Source organism: Canis aureus, chromosome 11 (genome assembly GCF_053574225.1).
Source record: "Canis aureus isolate CA01 chromosome 11, VMU_Caureus_v.1.0, whole genome shotgun sequence".
In the NCBI taxonomy this organism is placed as follows: domain Eukaryota; kingdom Metazoa; phylum Chordata; class Mammalia; order Carnivora; family Canidae; genus Canis; species Canis aureus.
In genome coordinates, this window is record NC_135621.1 from 13,197,232 (window position 1) to 13,211,931 (window position 14,700).

At 50.4% G+C, this 14,700-nt stretch overlaps 1 protein-coding gene across 4 annotated transcripts in view; it reads right to left on the reverse strand.

The window, feature by feature from the left end:
• CPM (carboxypeptidase M) overlaps nucleotides 1-14,700 on the reverse strand; it is a 92,579-nt gene that overhangs the window by 37,846 nt on the left and 40,033 nt on the right. For 3 of the 4 annotated variants that reach the window (XM_077913777.1, XM_077913775.1, XM_077913776.1), the window contains exons 3-4: nucleotides 9,450-9,547; nucleotides 1,100-1,272 (exon numbers count right to left, since the gene is read on the reverse strand). In XM_077913777.1, coding sequence (XP_077769903.1) covers nucleotides 1,100-1,272; nucleotides 9,450-9,547 — 271 coding nt within the window. The remainder of the gene's footprint in view (nucleotides 1-1,099; nucleotides 1,273-9,449; nucleotides 9,548-14,700) is intronic. The other variant, XM_077913778.1, reaches the window with a different exon arrangement.

A 14,700-nucleotide genomic window follows, 5' to 3' on the forward strand; every position in this document is an offset into this window, starting at 1 on the left:
CACTGAGTCTCCCCGGACTCCCGCCTTCCAGGGCCCAGAGTGAACAGGGAGGGTCCAGGTCGCTGAGGCCGGTGCTGGTTCCCCAGCGACGGGTGGAGAGGCCACAGGAACCTCCTCAGTGCCCACCCCTCCTGGGGGCCGCCGCTGTCCCTATGCCGCAGGATGGCCCGACATAGCGGGTCATCGACTGGTGAGGTTATATTTATTTTTGGTAAAAGCAAACAAACGTTTGCCCCCATATCAGTGTTCAGCAGACCCCTGAGAAATCCTCAACTCCCGGGGGCCATTGTGAGAAAATAAACTGTTTTTTTTTTTATTTTTATTTTTTTTAATAAACTGTTTAAATCAGAAATAGTACAAGGCTCTCTCTTTCTCTTTTTTTTTTTTTTCTTTAAGATTATTTGGGAGGGGGCAGCCTCGGTGGCACAGCGGTTTAGTGCCACCTGCAGCCCAGGGTGTGATCCTGGAGACCGGGGATCGAGTCCCACATCGGGCTCCCTGCATGGAGCCTGCTTCTCCCTCTGCCTGTGTATCTGTGTGTGTGTCTCATGAATAAATAAATATTTTTAAAAAAAGATTATTTGGGAGGGAGAGAGCGCGCGAGCGGGGACATGCCCTTCAACAGTGGGGTGGGGGGGACAGAGAGAGAAGCAGCGACAGCGCAGGGCTCTGTCCACGACCCTGACATTGCCCCTGGGCCGAGGACAGGAGGCAGACACTTAACTGAGGAGCCACCCAGGCACCCCCTGACCCCCTCTTCTTCTTTTGATCAGTTCCTGTCCTGGCTTTTAAAAAACCAACTGGTAATTCCCAGGGTCCCTGCTGCAGACTTAGGCCCCGAGATTTAACAGTGCACAACGCGGGCCGCAGGACTCCTGCCCCCTCCCGGGGCGCTCACAGACGGGTGCTGGGCCCAGTCAGGAGGGATCCCCGAGGAGGCCTGGGCGGTGGGCGGCCCGGGGGGGCAGGGGAGCCCGGCGGGTGGCCCAGGAGGAAGGCCGCCTTCTCCGGCCCTCACTCGTCCGCCTCCGGCAGTCGCCTGAAACCTTGAGCGGCCCAGGCCAGGGCTGGTTCCCGGGGCACCCGGGGCCCCCCTCACCTTCCGTTACTGTAGAAGCAGTCGGGCTTCCGGACGGCCTCGAACCCATCGGGGTTCATGGAAGGCATGAAGTGCATCCGGGTGCTGTTGATTAGGTTCGTGATTTCCAGGTCTTTTCCATCCCTGGTCACGAGGTGCTCGATCAGATGGAGCAGGAGCTCCCGCCCCACGGTCTGCGCAGGTTGAGAGAGAAAACGGGGTGTTACTAGGGCGGAGGACGGTGAGGAGCGTCGTCCGGAGGCACGGTTTCCCCAACAAGGGCTCCCACTGCCACCCACGCCTGCTCTGACACCACGGTGACCTCCCCATGCGGCACTCGGGCAGGGGGCCACCGCTCAGCGGCCTGTGGGGCAGCAGCGGCGAATGGTATTAAAATAAAAAAAAAAAGTTAATGTTTTAAAAAGCATTTTAAAAAGTATTTTTTAAAATTTTTTATTTATTTATTCATGAGAGACAGAGAGGTAGAGACACAGGCAGAGGGAGAAGCAGGTTCCATGCAGGGAGCCCGATGCGGGACTCGATTCCGGGTCTCCAGGATCACACCCTGGGCTGAAGGCAGGTGCTAAATTGCTGAGCCACCCAGGCTGCCCCAAGAATTTCTTTTTTTTTTTTTTTTTAAAAATAATGAATTAGGTGGAATAAAGGTTATTCTTATTATCGTCTCCGTTTTCTCTGCCTTCTGAAATACTGGAGGGGGAGAGCAGGGACAGGGCAGGAGCCGGCCCCCAAGAACACATGGATGGCGACCCACGGGCCATGTTTCAGACACACGTGGGTTCCAAGAGGGAAGAGTCCTGTTTGGTAATAAGTATCCACACAGTGAGCAAGGTCAGCCCCGTCTGTGCAGCCCCGGTTGCCGCCTTCTTGGGTTTCTGCAACCTCAGCCATTTGCACATCATGCTTTTTTTGGCGGGGGGGGCCATATCTGCATATTATCTATACTCTTGCTTAGTTTCTATTTTCTTTAAATCAGCTCACTTTTACTTACAAGAAAAAGAAAACCTTTGTGTCCTTAACCATTTTGCCAGATAGGTTTCTGATGGGCCTTGTTTGAAAAGCAGGACCATGAAAATAAACATGATCATATCCAGCTACCATTATCTGATGTATCACCAGCGAGTGGGGACCTCAAGACCCATGAGAGATCTTGCTTCATAATCCTCAATAGTGAGAATTACTTTTTTTATTAAAAAAAAAGGTAATTTGCAGTTCACAACCTGATTATAGAACTAGCCTGACGAGGCTATGTCAACTTGTCTCTAGAATCCTGGGTTCAAAGGAAATCTCCTTGTAGGAACGTTGGCCTCTTACCTAAGATCAGATGCTGCTGTGGGGTCAGTCCCTGGGAAATCTGGGGCACCGGGTGATTTAGGGCCGCGGTGTAGAGGCGCCAGTGTAGGCATGAGCAGGACAGGAGTTTCCAATGAAAACCCCACCGTATGAATTGACTGTTGTGACAACGGATGAGCAAGCCTTGAATGGCAATCTCTCACTGTAGTCCCCTCGTTGGCAAGCAAAGAAACTACATTTTATGAATTTGAAATCCCCATGAACATGGAACCATTGGAACTGGGACTAAGAAAATTTGGAATATGTGAATTATATGTTTACAGGTAGCCATCAGGTCCAGAGCGGGAATATATTCAATTTTGACTTCAATTTTTTTCCTACTTATTTCTATCTTCTACTACTACTACTACCTTGATTTTTGTGTTTACAGTCAAAATTATCAGCTTGTGGGGCACCTGGCTGGCTCAGTGAGTTAAGCGTCTGCCTTGGGCTCAGGTCATAATCCCGGAGACCTGGGATCGAGCCCCAAACCAGGCTCCCTGCCCAGTGGGGAAGGGGGCATGAGAGCCCATCAAAAGCTAAAAATGATAAATGTGTGTGTGTGTGTGTGTGTGTGTGTGCGCGCGCGCGCCTCTCCCAGGCAGAGGGAGAAGCAGGCTCCCTGCAGGGAGCCCGACGTGGGACTCGATCCCAGGACTCCGGGATCACGCCCTGGGCTGAAGGCAGATGCTCAACCGTTGAGCCACCCAGGCATCCCCAAAAATGCTATATAAATATAAATGATATATCATTTAAAAATGATTACAATTTCAAAAAGTTTTTCCCCAATTTTCTTTCTTGACTTTGGAAGAACCCGGTAATTCCTTAGGTTGAGAACATATTTATCAAGTCTACCAATTACTTGAGTTTCACCTCAGTTTTATTCTGTTCACATAACATGAAATCTCATGCTTATTTAAAGGGTACCGTAGTCTGACACCCCATTTTATTTTATATCCTTTGAATCCTCCTCATTCTCTTACTGCAGAAATCCAAAGATGTCTAGAACGATATCTGGCAACTATTCATGATGGTTGTTTCTGAGTGCTAGTATTCTGAATGATTTTTACTCCTTTTATTTTTCTGGCATCATTTTTTTTTTTAAAGAAAACCTTTATTATTTTTACGAGACCAAGAAAATCTGGATTCTTTCAAGTAAACCAATGTAAAACCAAAGTACTTTCTGTCTCCATATCCCAAAAACATATCACAAGTCCTTAACTGCAGAGGACAAAGTCTAAAAATCTTGGAAAAATGGTAAAACACCAAGTAAGAGAATAATTTTTAAAAGGCTGAGTTTAAACAGCTAAAATTTCAGGGAGTTAAAGTCTCTCTTTCTGTTGGGGCTGTATTTCGCTGCCTTCCTAACAGCAGATTTAGGTCAAATATTATTCAAATTAATTCTTCCCAACCTTAATATAAATGTTTCAAGCACTCATTCATGTTTTATGCATAAACTTCCCTTCTTTAAAAATTAAGTCTTTGAATATGAAACCTTAGAGGGTCCAAATTTTAAAAAGGATCACGGTCAAAGCAATCCCAACAGCTTCACCAGCTTTCCGTTTAGCACGCCCACTTCCTGTGAGGGTGTAGACTGAATATGAGAATCCCTCCCGAAGACACTGAGAGGCTGGGCGCACATGCCAGGTTTGGGGGCCTTTCCCTGATCACTCATCTGCCAGTTAAAATGGTAATAATCCAAATGCAGCAAATAAATTCTCCATCAGTTCTAGTTTCCAGTCAAGGTGGAATCTGCCAGAGACAAAATATGCATTCTAGCTCTTTGAAGAATGTTTTATAACAGTGGAAATAAATTTTTGAAGAGTCACCAATCTAGGCAACATGTGAGAGCGAGAGCAAAACCCAGCTATCCCGACGACGGAATCTGTCTTAAAAATGCTACGTTATAGTGCAGCTTCTGGGTGGAAAAATAAGCCTGTGAGCTCTGGGGCTCCCCAAACAGTGTGTTATCGATTTAATTCTTTTGTCTGATTGCCTAGATATTAGCCTAAATATTACATTATCTAGCACACTTTTCCCAGGGTTCCAGAGCTCTGCAGGCTTGTGCTCCCCTAATAGCACCCATACATCTACAATGGCCCCACCGACCTTGACCAATCACCCTGCCCCCCACTCCCTCCTCTAAGCCTTGAGGGCAGGGACCCTGAGAGGCTCTTTCTGTAGCCCCATAACTTGCCCAGCTCTGAGGATAGCATGTTCTCCGTAAACGATTGTTGAAGACTGTTGACAAACCCGCTACAAGGTCAAGACTATTCTAAGGAGGAAATTTCTGAAAACGTGAAGACTTAAGCTGCTAAACGAGGGCAGAAGATGTACCAACCATCAAGTTATTTCCTTTGAACGATTTTCAATATAGAACAACTTTCACAGGGGCGGGGACTTACATACAATTCAGGTAATGCCAGGGACTCAAGGTACCTGGTCCCCTAGCATAACCTCACCAAAAGCGGAGATGGAGAGAAAAAGCACGATTACAGGAGAAATTTAATACATGCTTAAAAGGAATCAGACCCTTCACTTGGAATAAAGATTAATTCTAACTCCAAAAGGAAAAAATTAACAATCTAAAGCCACACTGCCTAACTGAGGGTATTTTGCTACCATCTGGGATAATGGTGGAAAAAAGAACTTGGTAAATGACATCTGGAAGGACAAGCTTTACTTTCTTTTTTAGTACATTTGGAACCTGTACTGCATGTTGACTACACATCCCAGATTTTCCAGCCGAGGCAAAATTAAGGTATTATGGCCTGGTGTTCATATAAATCATTAAATACCCTCTAAATACAAACATCTAAGCACACAAACTGCATCTCATAAATCGTCTCTTATATGCCTAGAAGGTGTATGTGAGAATCCTTTATCCATTTATCCTGTATTTTTAGGTTAAAAAATATGGTCACTATTATCCAGGGATTGTTTTTGCTTTTAGCTTATATACCTAAAACATAAGAACTACGAATGAATGCCACCCAAATGTGAAGTTCTAAGTGTGATGTGGATATTTCGAAAGGCTACCCAAATAACCCACCCTAGTAAAAGTAATTCATTGATGTTTAAGAAATAGGAGCTTGGGACTGGGGGGGTGGGGGGACACAAAAGAAACTGAATTGGCAGTTCAGTTAAGCCTAATGAGCACACAGTGACTATCTGCTCCCATCCTGCTGAAGACCATGGCCCTGAGGTCAAGGGAACCCAGTGACCCCAGCTTGTGACCTGTACTTTGCCTATTACTGGATTAGCTGAAACCTATCAGCACTCAACTTTCTCAACACATAGTCAGGCCTCACTTCAGTATTTCTATTAGGAAGTAGAGAGGTCTTAACAATCTAGAGATTAACCAAGACTTTTTTTCTTCCTACAGAGTTTAAAAACCATGGGATGAGGCGGCTTTGGGGAAGGCACCTCCCCCGCCCACCCTGAGGCTGAGGCTACCAGATGTTCCCAGCCTTGGGGCCTGGTCCCAGTCTCCAGTGGAACTCTGTCGATGACTCTGTCGATGGCTCTAGCTCACTGCAAAGCGGACCAGTCACAGAAGGAGGAGGACGGAGACAAAGACCCCATTCTCCAGCTCCGCCAGTGTTTGTGGAGTAAAGAACTACAGGGAGCCCACTCAGTGTGCCGGCCGCGTCCCTTCCACTGAACGACAATCACTAGGCTTGAGATGCGTCTACACCGCCCATTAGGAGCCTGCAGAAACTAGAACTAGAATTGGGGCTTCTACAATGCGACGGGTCAGCGTGTGTCTCAACAGATGGCCCAGGTGACTGAGAAAAACACGGGCGAAAGGTAGAAACTCAGAAATACTTCTCCCTCGCTGTTCTGAAAAGAGCCTGAAGCCCAGGTGGCAAAGGCCCAGGGGTGCAGTTGGCTACCCTGCGTGACTTCCTGGCGATCAAGGAGGGCAAGCAGGGCGCAGAAAAAAGGACGGGAGAGAGAGGGGACTTGGACTTACAGCCAGGGTCACCCTAAGGGCTTGGCCTCTTTTACACGACGAGGGAGACCCAGTCTTCTCATCCAATGGCATTGAACACTCCGAAGGCAGCAGAAAGGGTAAAGGAGGTGGACCTACGCTGGGTGGGGCTCGGCGCTGGGTTTAGACACCCGTGACCGAGCCCACGGCTGCTTCCCTCCGGGGAACCGGGCCTAACCAACCTGCCTGCTGCAGAAGGGCTCAGCCTACGCCCAGGGCCACGGGGCACAGTCTTGGTTCGGCCCAGCTCCTGACTTCAGGGCCGTGAGATCGAGCCCCACGCTGGGCTCCACGATGAGCGCACACTCTGCTTTGCATCCTCTCCCTCTCTCGCGTGCGCTCTCTCTCATCCTCCCAAATGAATAAATACTTAAAAAAAAAAAAAAAAAAGGAAGCTCTGCCCACCCAGCACTTAATGTGGCCCATGCTCCGTAACGTGGGCTATTCTCATTATTCTCTTGTAAAGCGCCGCGGAGACGTAGCTCGCCAGTCCCATCACCGTGGCTCAGTGAGCTGGTGTCATCAGAAGCACGGGAGCCAACAGCAAGGTGACCCAAGACAAGCAAGATACTACACGAGCGTAGGCTGAGCATCACATCTTTCCTAACAATCCTTGCCTGCAAAGGGGCCATCCTACGTTGATTTTGCTGCCACGGTTTGCTTTCTGCAAACCCTCAGCATCAGCCAAATCCATCCTCACGATTCCTAAGGGTACGTTAGCCAAGATGTTTCACACCCATACAGCAAACCTTTGCATTTAGCTTCCAGTTGGAAGGAAACAGGAACTAGAAGCCCAAGTTCAATGATACCATAAGGAAGGAAGAAATCCAGAATGTGGGACATTCTGCAGGATAGATAACTGATCAGGTCTCTTTATTAGATCTAGAGTCGTGAAAAGATCCTTTAAAGGCCAGAACAAAAGGGATTCAAGGGTCATATCGATCACATGCGGTGCCTGGGCCTGGACTGGATCCTGATTTAGACAATTTGGGGGACATTTTAAGAAACTAGAAAGGGGGATAGGAGATAAAGATAGGATACACTCTTATTAACTTGAAAGGGTAGCTAGTGTGAAATGTCACAAACAGCAAATCAGCATAGCTCATTTAACCAAAGTGCGCACACGCACGCACAAGCATCTGGAAGGATAAACAGTACTAGGAGAATTAACTACTGATTTTTGGAAGGTCAATACACAAGGTTTTTGTTGGTGGTGGTTGATGTTTTGTTGGAGATGCACAAGACTGATTTTATAATGACAACAACAAATTGATTTTAATTTCAAAAAGACCTGATTCAGGACGCCCGGGTGGCTCAGGGGTTGAGTGTCTGCCTTCGGCTCAGGTCGTGGTCCCCGGGGTCCTGGGATCGGGTCCCACATTGGCCTCCCCACGGGGAGCCTGCTTCTCCCTCTGCCTGTGTCTCTCATGAATGAATAAATAAAATCTTTAAAGAGCTGATTCTAAGACAAGGTATAAAGACGTAAGGTGAAAGTTCATGGAGGCAAATAGCGGGTCTGATCAGCAGAACCAGGTCTTGCTGCCTCCACTGCCACCATCCAGCCGGGTACTGACACAGGCGGTACACAGTCCTCGGTGGGGCGGGGTCCAGGTAAGAGAGGCAATATTTTCAAAATAGTGATCGGGGCGCCTGGGGGGCTCAGTGGTTGGGTGTCTGCCCGGCTCAGGTGCCGGGGTGGATCGAGCCTCCCCCTCCGCAGCACCTTGGGCTCCCTGCTGTTTCTCCACCATCCCCTACCCAGCTCACACTCTCAAATAAATGAAATGAAAAAAAAAAAATAAGTGTGATCAGTGCTGTCCCCCATGGCCCTCAGTGCACCTACGTCCCCCATGAGCTGCTTGTGTGGGGCCCACAGAGTCCTGGAGGAGCCAGGGCCAGTGCTCGCAGGCGGGGGCCGCCCCCCCCCCCCAGCAGGGCTCCAGCTAGGGAGGTGGGGGCCGCACCCACAGGGTGGCCGTGCAGCTTTTTTCTCCGCTCATGGAGAAGAGGCCTTTGGTCCCCAGCTCCTGGCTGTCATCCGCAGTGGGGCTTGGGGGCTTGGGGCTCAAGACTCTCTCTCAATTCCGAGGGGTGGGAGAGAGGACGCGGGCCCCGGGGTGGTTGGAGCCCCCGCTCAGGCCCCGGCTCCCGCGGAGCCGTCCCTGTCCCCAGCTCCCCGCGGCACCGGGAGCAGAGGGTCGAGGTGGCCGGTCCTCGGGGCCGCGGCTGGGACGCTCGGGGACAGCAGGCCTGGGTCCCGCCCAAAGCCCAGCAGCAGGGCCAGGAGGGTGTGTCGCAAACCAAACGGGGGCAGCTAAAGCGGAACAAAACCAGTTTGTCTTTGAGAAGTTGGGGGAGAGGCGGGCACTGGGATAGGGTTTGCGGGGAGGCTCCCTGGGTCGGTTGCGGGGCCCGAGGCTTTCAGAAGCCCAGGTGTTCCTGGGATCCCCTGCGTGAGGAACAGTCCAGCCCCCCGGGCTGGGGCACCCTGGTGCCCCTAGAGGTGGGAAGGCCCGCCGGGGAGGGGAGGGGTCAGGGGTCCGGGGAGGGGTCCAGGGAGGAGTCGGGGGCCTGGGGAGGGGTCCAAGGGGTCCAGGGAGGGGTCGGGGTAGTCGGGGAGGGGTCCGGGGAGGAGGTCTGGGGAGGGGTTGGGGGGCCCAGAGAGGGGTCCAAGGGGTCTGGGTAGGGGTCTGGGGGCCTGGGGGGGTTCCAAGGGGCCTGAGGAGGGGTCCGAGGGGTTGGGGGCCAGGGAGAGGTCGGGGGGGGGCTGGGGAAGGGTGGAGAGGCCCGGGTAGGGGTCAGGGGTCCGGGGGCCCAGGGAGGGTTCCGGGGAGGAGTTGGGGGACCCAGGGAGGGGCTGGGGGAGGGGGGGCCATGCGGGCTCGGGCACCCTGCTCCCCCAGCCCCACGCGGGACCAGCTGCCGGGCCGTCGGGCCCGTTCCCTGCACCCTCTCGAAGGCCTTTCGGGGATGTGGGCACTGCCCTCCGCATCCCCAGGGCGCTCGGAGTCCGGGCCGCACACGTACCTCGTCTCCGTGCATGTTTGCCACGTACTTGAACTCCGGGATCCCGACCCTGTGCTCCTTCGGGAAGCGCCCCACCACCAGGACCCACAGGTTCCTGCCTGTACAGCAAGGATAGAAAAGGATAGAAAAGTAAGTTGTGTCCCGGGGGGCGGGGGGAGAAAGACCGACAATCTGTGGGTCAGGCTCACAGTCCTGGGGGCCCCTCAGCCCAAGCCCTCCCCCTCCGGGCTCCCCGCTGATCCCAGGATGCGATTCCCAAGAATCCAACAAGCCTCAGGCTGCAGCCTCCGCATTTCCCCCAAATGCTGGTGCTTTGGAGAAACCACCCTGTGCCTTCGCTGGGTCCCCCGATGGCTGCGGTGGGTGGGGGGGCGCAGAGCCCTGGGCCTCGCATCGGGGTGGCTTCTTGGAGCACAGATGCTGCAGCCCCAATGAAAAAAAAAATCTTTAAAAAAATAAATCAAAAGATTTTATTTATCTGAGAAAGTGTGTGCATGAGCAAGGGGAGGAGCAGAGGAGAGGGAGAGACAGGCAGCCCAGGGCAGGCCTCCATCCCAGGGCCCTGAGATCATGAGCTGAGCCGACGGCAGACACTTGGCTGAGCCACCCAGGCGCCCCTTCCCCATTCATTCTTCATTTACTGTTAATATTTTAGGGAAGTTTTTCATGACAGGGTGACGCTTTAAATTTAGTAACTGCAGGATTTCTCAGAAAATACCCACAAAAAGCCGTTTATCGGACTGATTAGAACAGAACCCGCATTAGCTCACACATTCCTTCACTTGGGACTACCGTATCCGGGCATTTTGGCAGGTGACCAGACTCCAGTGAGTTTCTGATCTAGTGGAGAATAGCAGTGTGCAAACACATAATTACATTAGCCGGTGACCTATACGGCCAAAGAAGTGGGTAGAAGTTACTGTTGTGTATGTAGAATCAAAGAAATGGTTCATTCTTTCCAAGGAGGGGGATCATGAAAAGGTTTACAGATCTACGAGTTTATAGATGCCTTCTGAGCAGGGTTTTGAAGAAGGTTCCCACGTTTGCCACGTGGACAAGTATAATCCGTCCAGTGATTTTCCATCAGAACCATTTCTTTTTTTTTTTTTTAAAGACTTTATTTATTCATAGAGATGAGGGGGGAGGGGGGCAGAGAGAGAAGCAGGCTGCATGCAGAGAGCCCGACGTGGGACTCGATCCAGGGTCTCCAGGATCACACCCTGGGCTGCAGGCGGCTCTAAACCGCTGCGCCACCGGGGCTGCCCCAGAACCACTTCATTAACCAGAACCTTCTATTGCCTGATATGAACTCTCAGGTCATCTAGAATTTCAATTCTACAAAGTTAATATTTTCATGTAAGCCCCTAGAGGTGGGAAGGGGATTTTTTTTTTAAGGCTGGGTGTGGAACCTACTTAAAAAAAAAAACACACAATAAAAAACACAGGCCTTGAACTCGCGACCCTGAGACCATGACCTGAGCTGAGATCAAAAATCAGATGCTTAACCGACTGAGCCACCCAGGCGCCCCAAGGAAGAGCTTTTTCTGAGTGAGCTAATAAACCTGGTTTTCTAGGTTTCCTTCTGAGGAATTCTTTTTTGGTAGCTCTTAATGCTTTTTAAGCTAGAATAATCATGGATTTGTACAGAAGAAGATTTAGTTGCTTCACAGGCAAGGGGGAAAATTCATTATCATCTCAACATAATATTTATAACGACATAACAACCAATTTGCAACAGCTGGTCTGTCACATAAGACTAGGGTAAGACAACAAAAGCTGGGCAGCCCCGGTGGCTCAGTGGTTTAGCGCCGCCTTCGGCCCTGGGCATGATCCTGGAGATCCAGGATCGAGTCCCACATCGGGCTCCCTGCATGGAGCCTGCTTCTCCCTCTGCCTGTTTGTCTCTCTGTCTGTGTGTCTCAAATAAATAAAATCTTAAAAAAAAAAAAAAAAAAAAAAAGACAACGAAACCTGACGACACAGCTATCCGGTATCAATTGGCTTAAGGAAGGAGGGAGAGCGATAAAACCTAAGTGAAAAAATACTTGGTGGGTAACTCAATCCCAATTTTAGCACAGATGGCCCCTAAATGAACTGCAAGATGAGAAATTTACCTTGAGTAACCTCAGTGGCACAAAGCTTGAGAATGAAAACCAACCAATAACCCTGGAAGACCACAGCTTTGTTGTACAACCTGAAATCTGGCATTGTGATGCCCCCAGCTATGGTTTTCTTTTTTAAAATTCCCCTGGCTATTCGGGGTCTTTTCTGAATGTGAACTGGTGCAGCCACTCTGGAAAACTGTGTGGAGGTTCCTCAAAGAGTTAAAAATAGATCTGCCCTACGACCCAGCAATTGCACTGTTGGGGATTTACCCCAAAGATACAGATGCCGGGACACCTGCACCCCGATGTTTCTAGCAGCAATGTCCACAATAGCCAAACTGTGGAAGGAGCCTCGGTGTCCATGGAAAGATGATGGATAAAGAAGATGTGGTCTATGTATACAATGGAATATTCCTCAGCCATTAGAAATGACAAATTCCCACCATTTGCTTCGATGTAGATGGAACTGGAGGGTGTTATGCTGAGTGAAGTAAGTCAATCGGAGAAGGACAAACAGTGTATGTTCTCATTCATTTGGGGAATATAAATAATAGTGAAAGGGAATATAAGGGAAGGGAGAAGAAATGTGTGGGAAATATCAGAAAGGGAGACAGAACATAAAAACTCCTAACTCTGAGAAACAAACTAGGGGTGGTGGAAGGGGAGGAGGAAGGGGGGAGGGGGTGACTGGGTGACGGGCACTGAGGGGGGCACTTGACGGGATGAGCACTGGGTGTTATTCTGTATGTTGGCAAATTGAACACCAATAAAAAATAAATTTATTATTTAAAAAAATAACCCTGGAAGATATTCACACAAATGCTTTTGGAATGACAAGCGTTTTGAAGGCTTTTAACTCCCCTTTCCAATGAACACCGGCCACCCCTGGCTTAGACCAGAGCAAATGCACAAAGGACAAACTTGACGTTTCACAGCACGATTGCCAGCGTAAGGTTAATTTAAACACCATCATTTTCTTCCCCTATCAAGGTCGGAAAGGCTACCCTTATTTCCCCTTTCTAATACCTGGTGTGCTGAAGAGTTCTGAAATGCTTGGCCTTTCCCTTTACTACAAAGTAAATGAAACTTGAATTCCAAATATTTTATTATTTATTTTATTTTAAAGATTTTATTTATTCATTTATGAGAGACAGAGAGAGAGAGGCAGAGACACAGGCAGAGGGAGAAGCAGGCTCCCGGTGGGGAACCCGATGTGGGACTCAATCCCAGGACCCCAGGATCATGCCCTGAGCCAAAGGCAGGTGCTCAGCCACTGAGCCCCTCAGGCGTCCCGGATTCCAAATATTTTTGTATCTATATTATATTCGGGAACTTGGGAGCTTGACACAAATTCCAGGGGTGTGACACAGATGCCCAACACGGGGTGTGACACGGTTTGCTTGGAAGATCAGGAAACGCTTTATAACTTCTAAGGATTCACAAAACCCCAAAGACAAGAACAGCAGGTGATAAGTGCCACAAAGTACTTTTTTAGGAGTTCAGGAGAAAGCAGATGGAGAAGTTTGGAGAATTAAGTACAGCTTCAAGAGTAGAAATGGGAGAAGTGTCATGCCCAGATCAGAGCCACCTGGATCCCTGTAAAAATGCCAACCCCCGAGCCCCATGCGCTAAATCAAATTCTAGGGGTAAAGCTCAAAACCTGCATTTATCAGGCTCCCTTGGTGATTCTGAGGCCCGTTAAAAATTGAAAGCTTGTGAGACTGAGGCAGTGAATCTCCAGACAGATCAAGAGGCGCTTGATTTTTAGGCAAAACCATCTCATTTTGCATATAGTCACATGCTTCTATGTTAACAAAATAAACTTCTACATTTTTTTAACTGGCTGCTTAATATTTTAACACCTGACTATATTAGCACTTGCGTTCAGCCAATGCCCTTTTGTTAGGTGTTCAAAAATATGCAGTTTTATGCGAATCACAGCATCGCTGCCAAACTGACATACAGAATTTCTGACGACACTATTTCATCATGCAGAAGAAGTCAGAATACCCAATTGTATTACGTAGGGCCACGTACAACAGACTGCTCGTTAACAGACGAGCCTGCAAAGTGCACGGCGGCTCACCATGAGCGATGAGGGTTGGAGGACCGGGGCGGGGGGGGAAGCCAAGAAAAATTTTTCCCACTTCCCTATCCTTCCAGTTTTTTAAAAAACAAAACGCCAAATTCTATCAGAGCCTAAACAGCGGCCCCGGTGCTGAGCCCTGTTCCTGAGCCGCAGCTCATGCAACACCCACAGTTTAGTGTTGAGGAAACCGACTTGGGTGGTGGCACCAGGCCCCAAACCCAGGTGTGTGATGATTTTTTTTTTTTTTTTTGTGGTGTGCGTGATTCTGAAACCCGTAATCCTCCGATGATGCCAGGCTGCTCTCACGGGCCTGAAAGTGCCGGGCGGGCCAGAGGCAGCCTCAGCGCGGGGCAAACGTTCCCAGCAGCTGTTTCAATGTCGTGTTGCTACGGTCACACCGGGGGCATCAGCCGGCTGCCACCTGGCTGCGACCCACTGAGCCAGGACGAGACCCCGGCCTGAGGGCTGGCACCCGGGTCAGGCTCTCTGCTCCCACGGTTTCCCACGGGGCGGCCTGGTCCCCGGGGGCTGCCGGGCTGATGAGGCTTGTCCGTGTGTCTGCGAGGCCACGACGCTCCGGTGTCCGGGGATGCGGCACCGCTGACCCCCCAGGTGCCCACCCGGGGCTAAGGCGGGCTCCGTGGGCTCTGCTAAGGCTGCTTCGCCTTCCCCAGGGGGAGCCAAACACCTGACGCCACGGCCTCGATTTCACTGGTGCACGTTCCCGTTCACACGCTCACACAGCTTAGCACACAGCTCCGAGGCCGCACGTTAGCTAGTGGCGGGGTGAACACAGCCCGCTGCCCACCCGAGCCACGTTAAACGCCTGGCCTCCAAACGTCATGTGTCCCCCGGCTCTGGAGTGGGGGGCAAAGAGGTTCCTGCCAAGGGGCTCATTCCAGAAACCACACACACACACACACACACACACACACACACACACGGGCAAACAGGGACCAAAAGCCAAGGTCTCCAGGTTGCCTCTGCTTGCTCGGCCACATCCTCATTCCCAGCTCACAGCCCGGGGGTGCTCGCGCCCTGGTTTGTAAACCCGCCC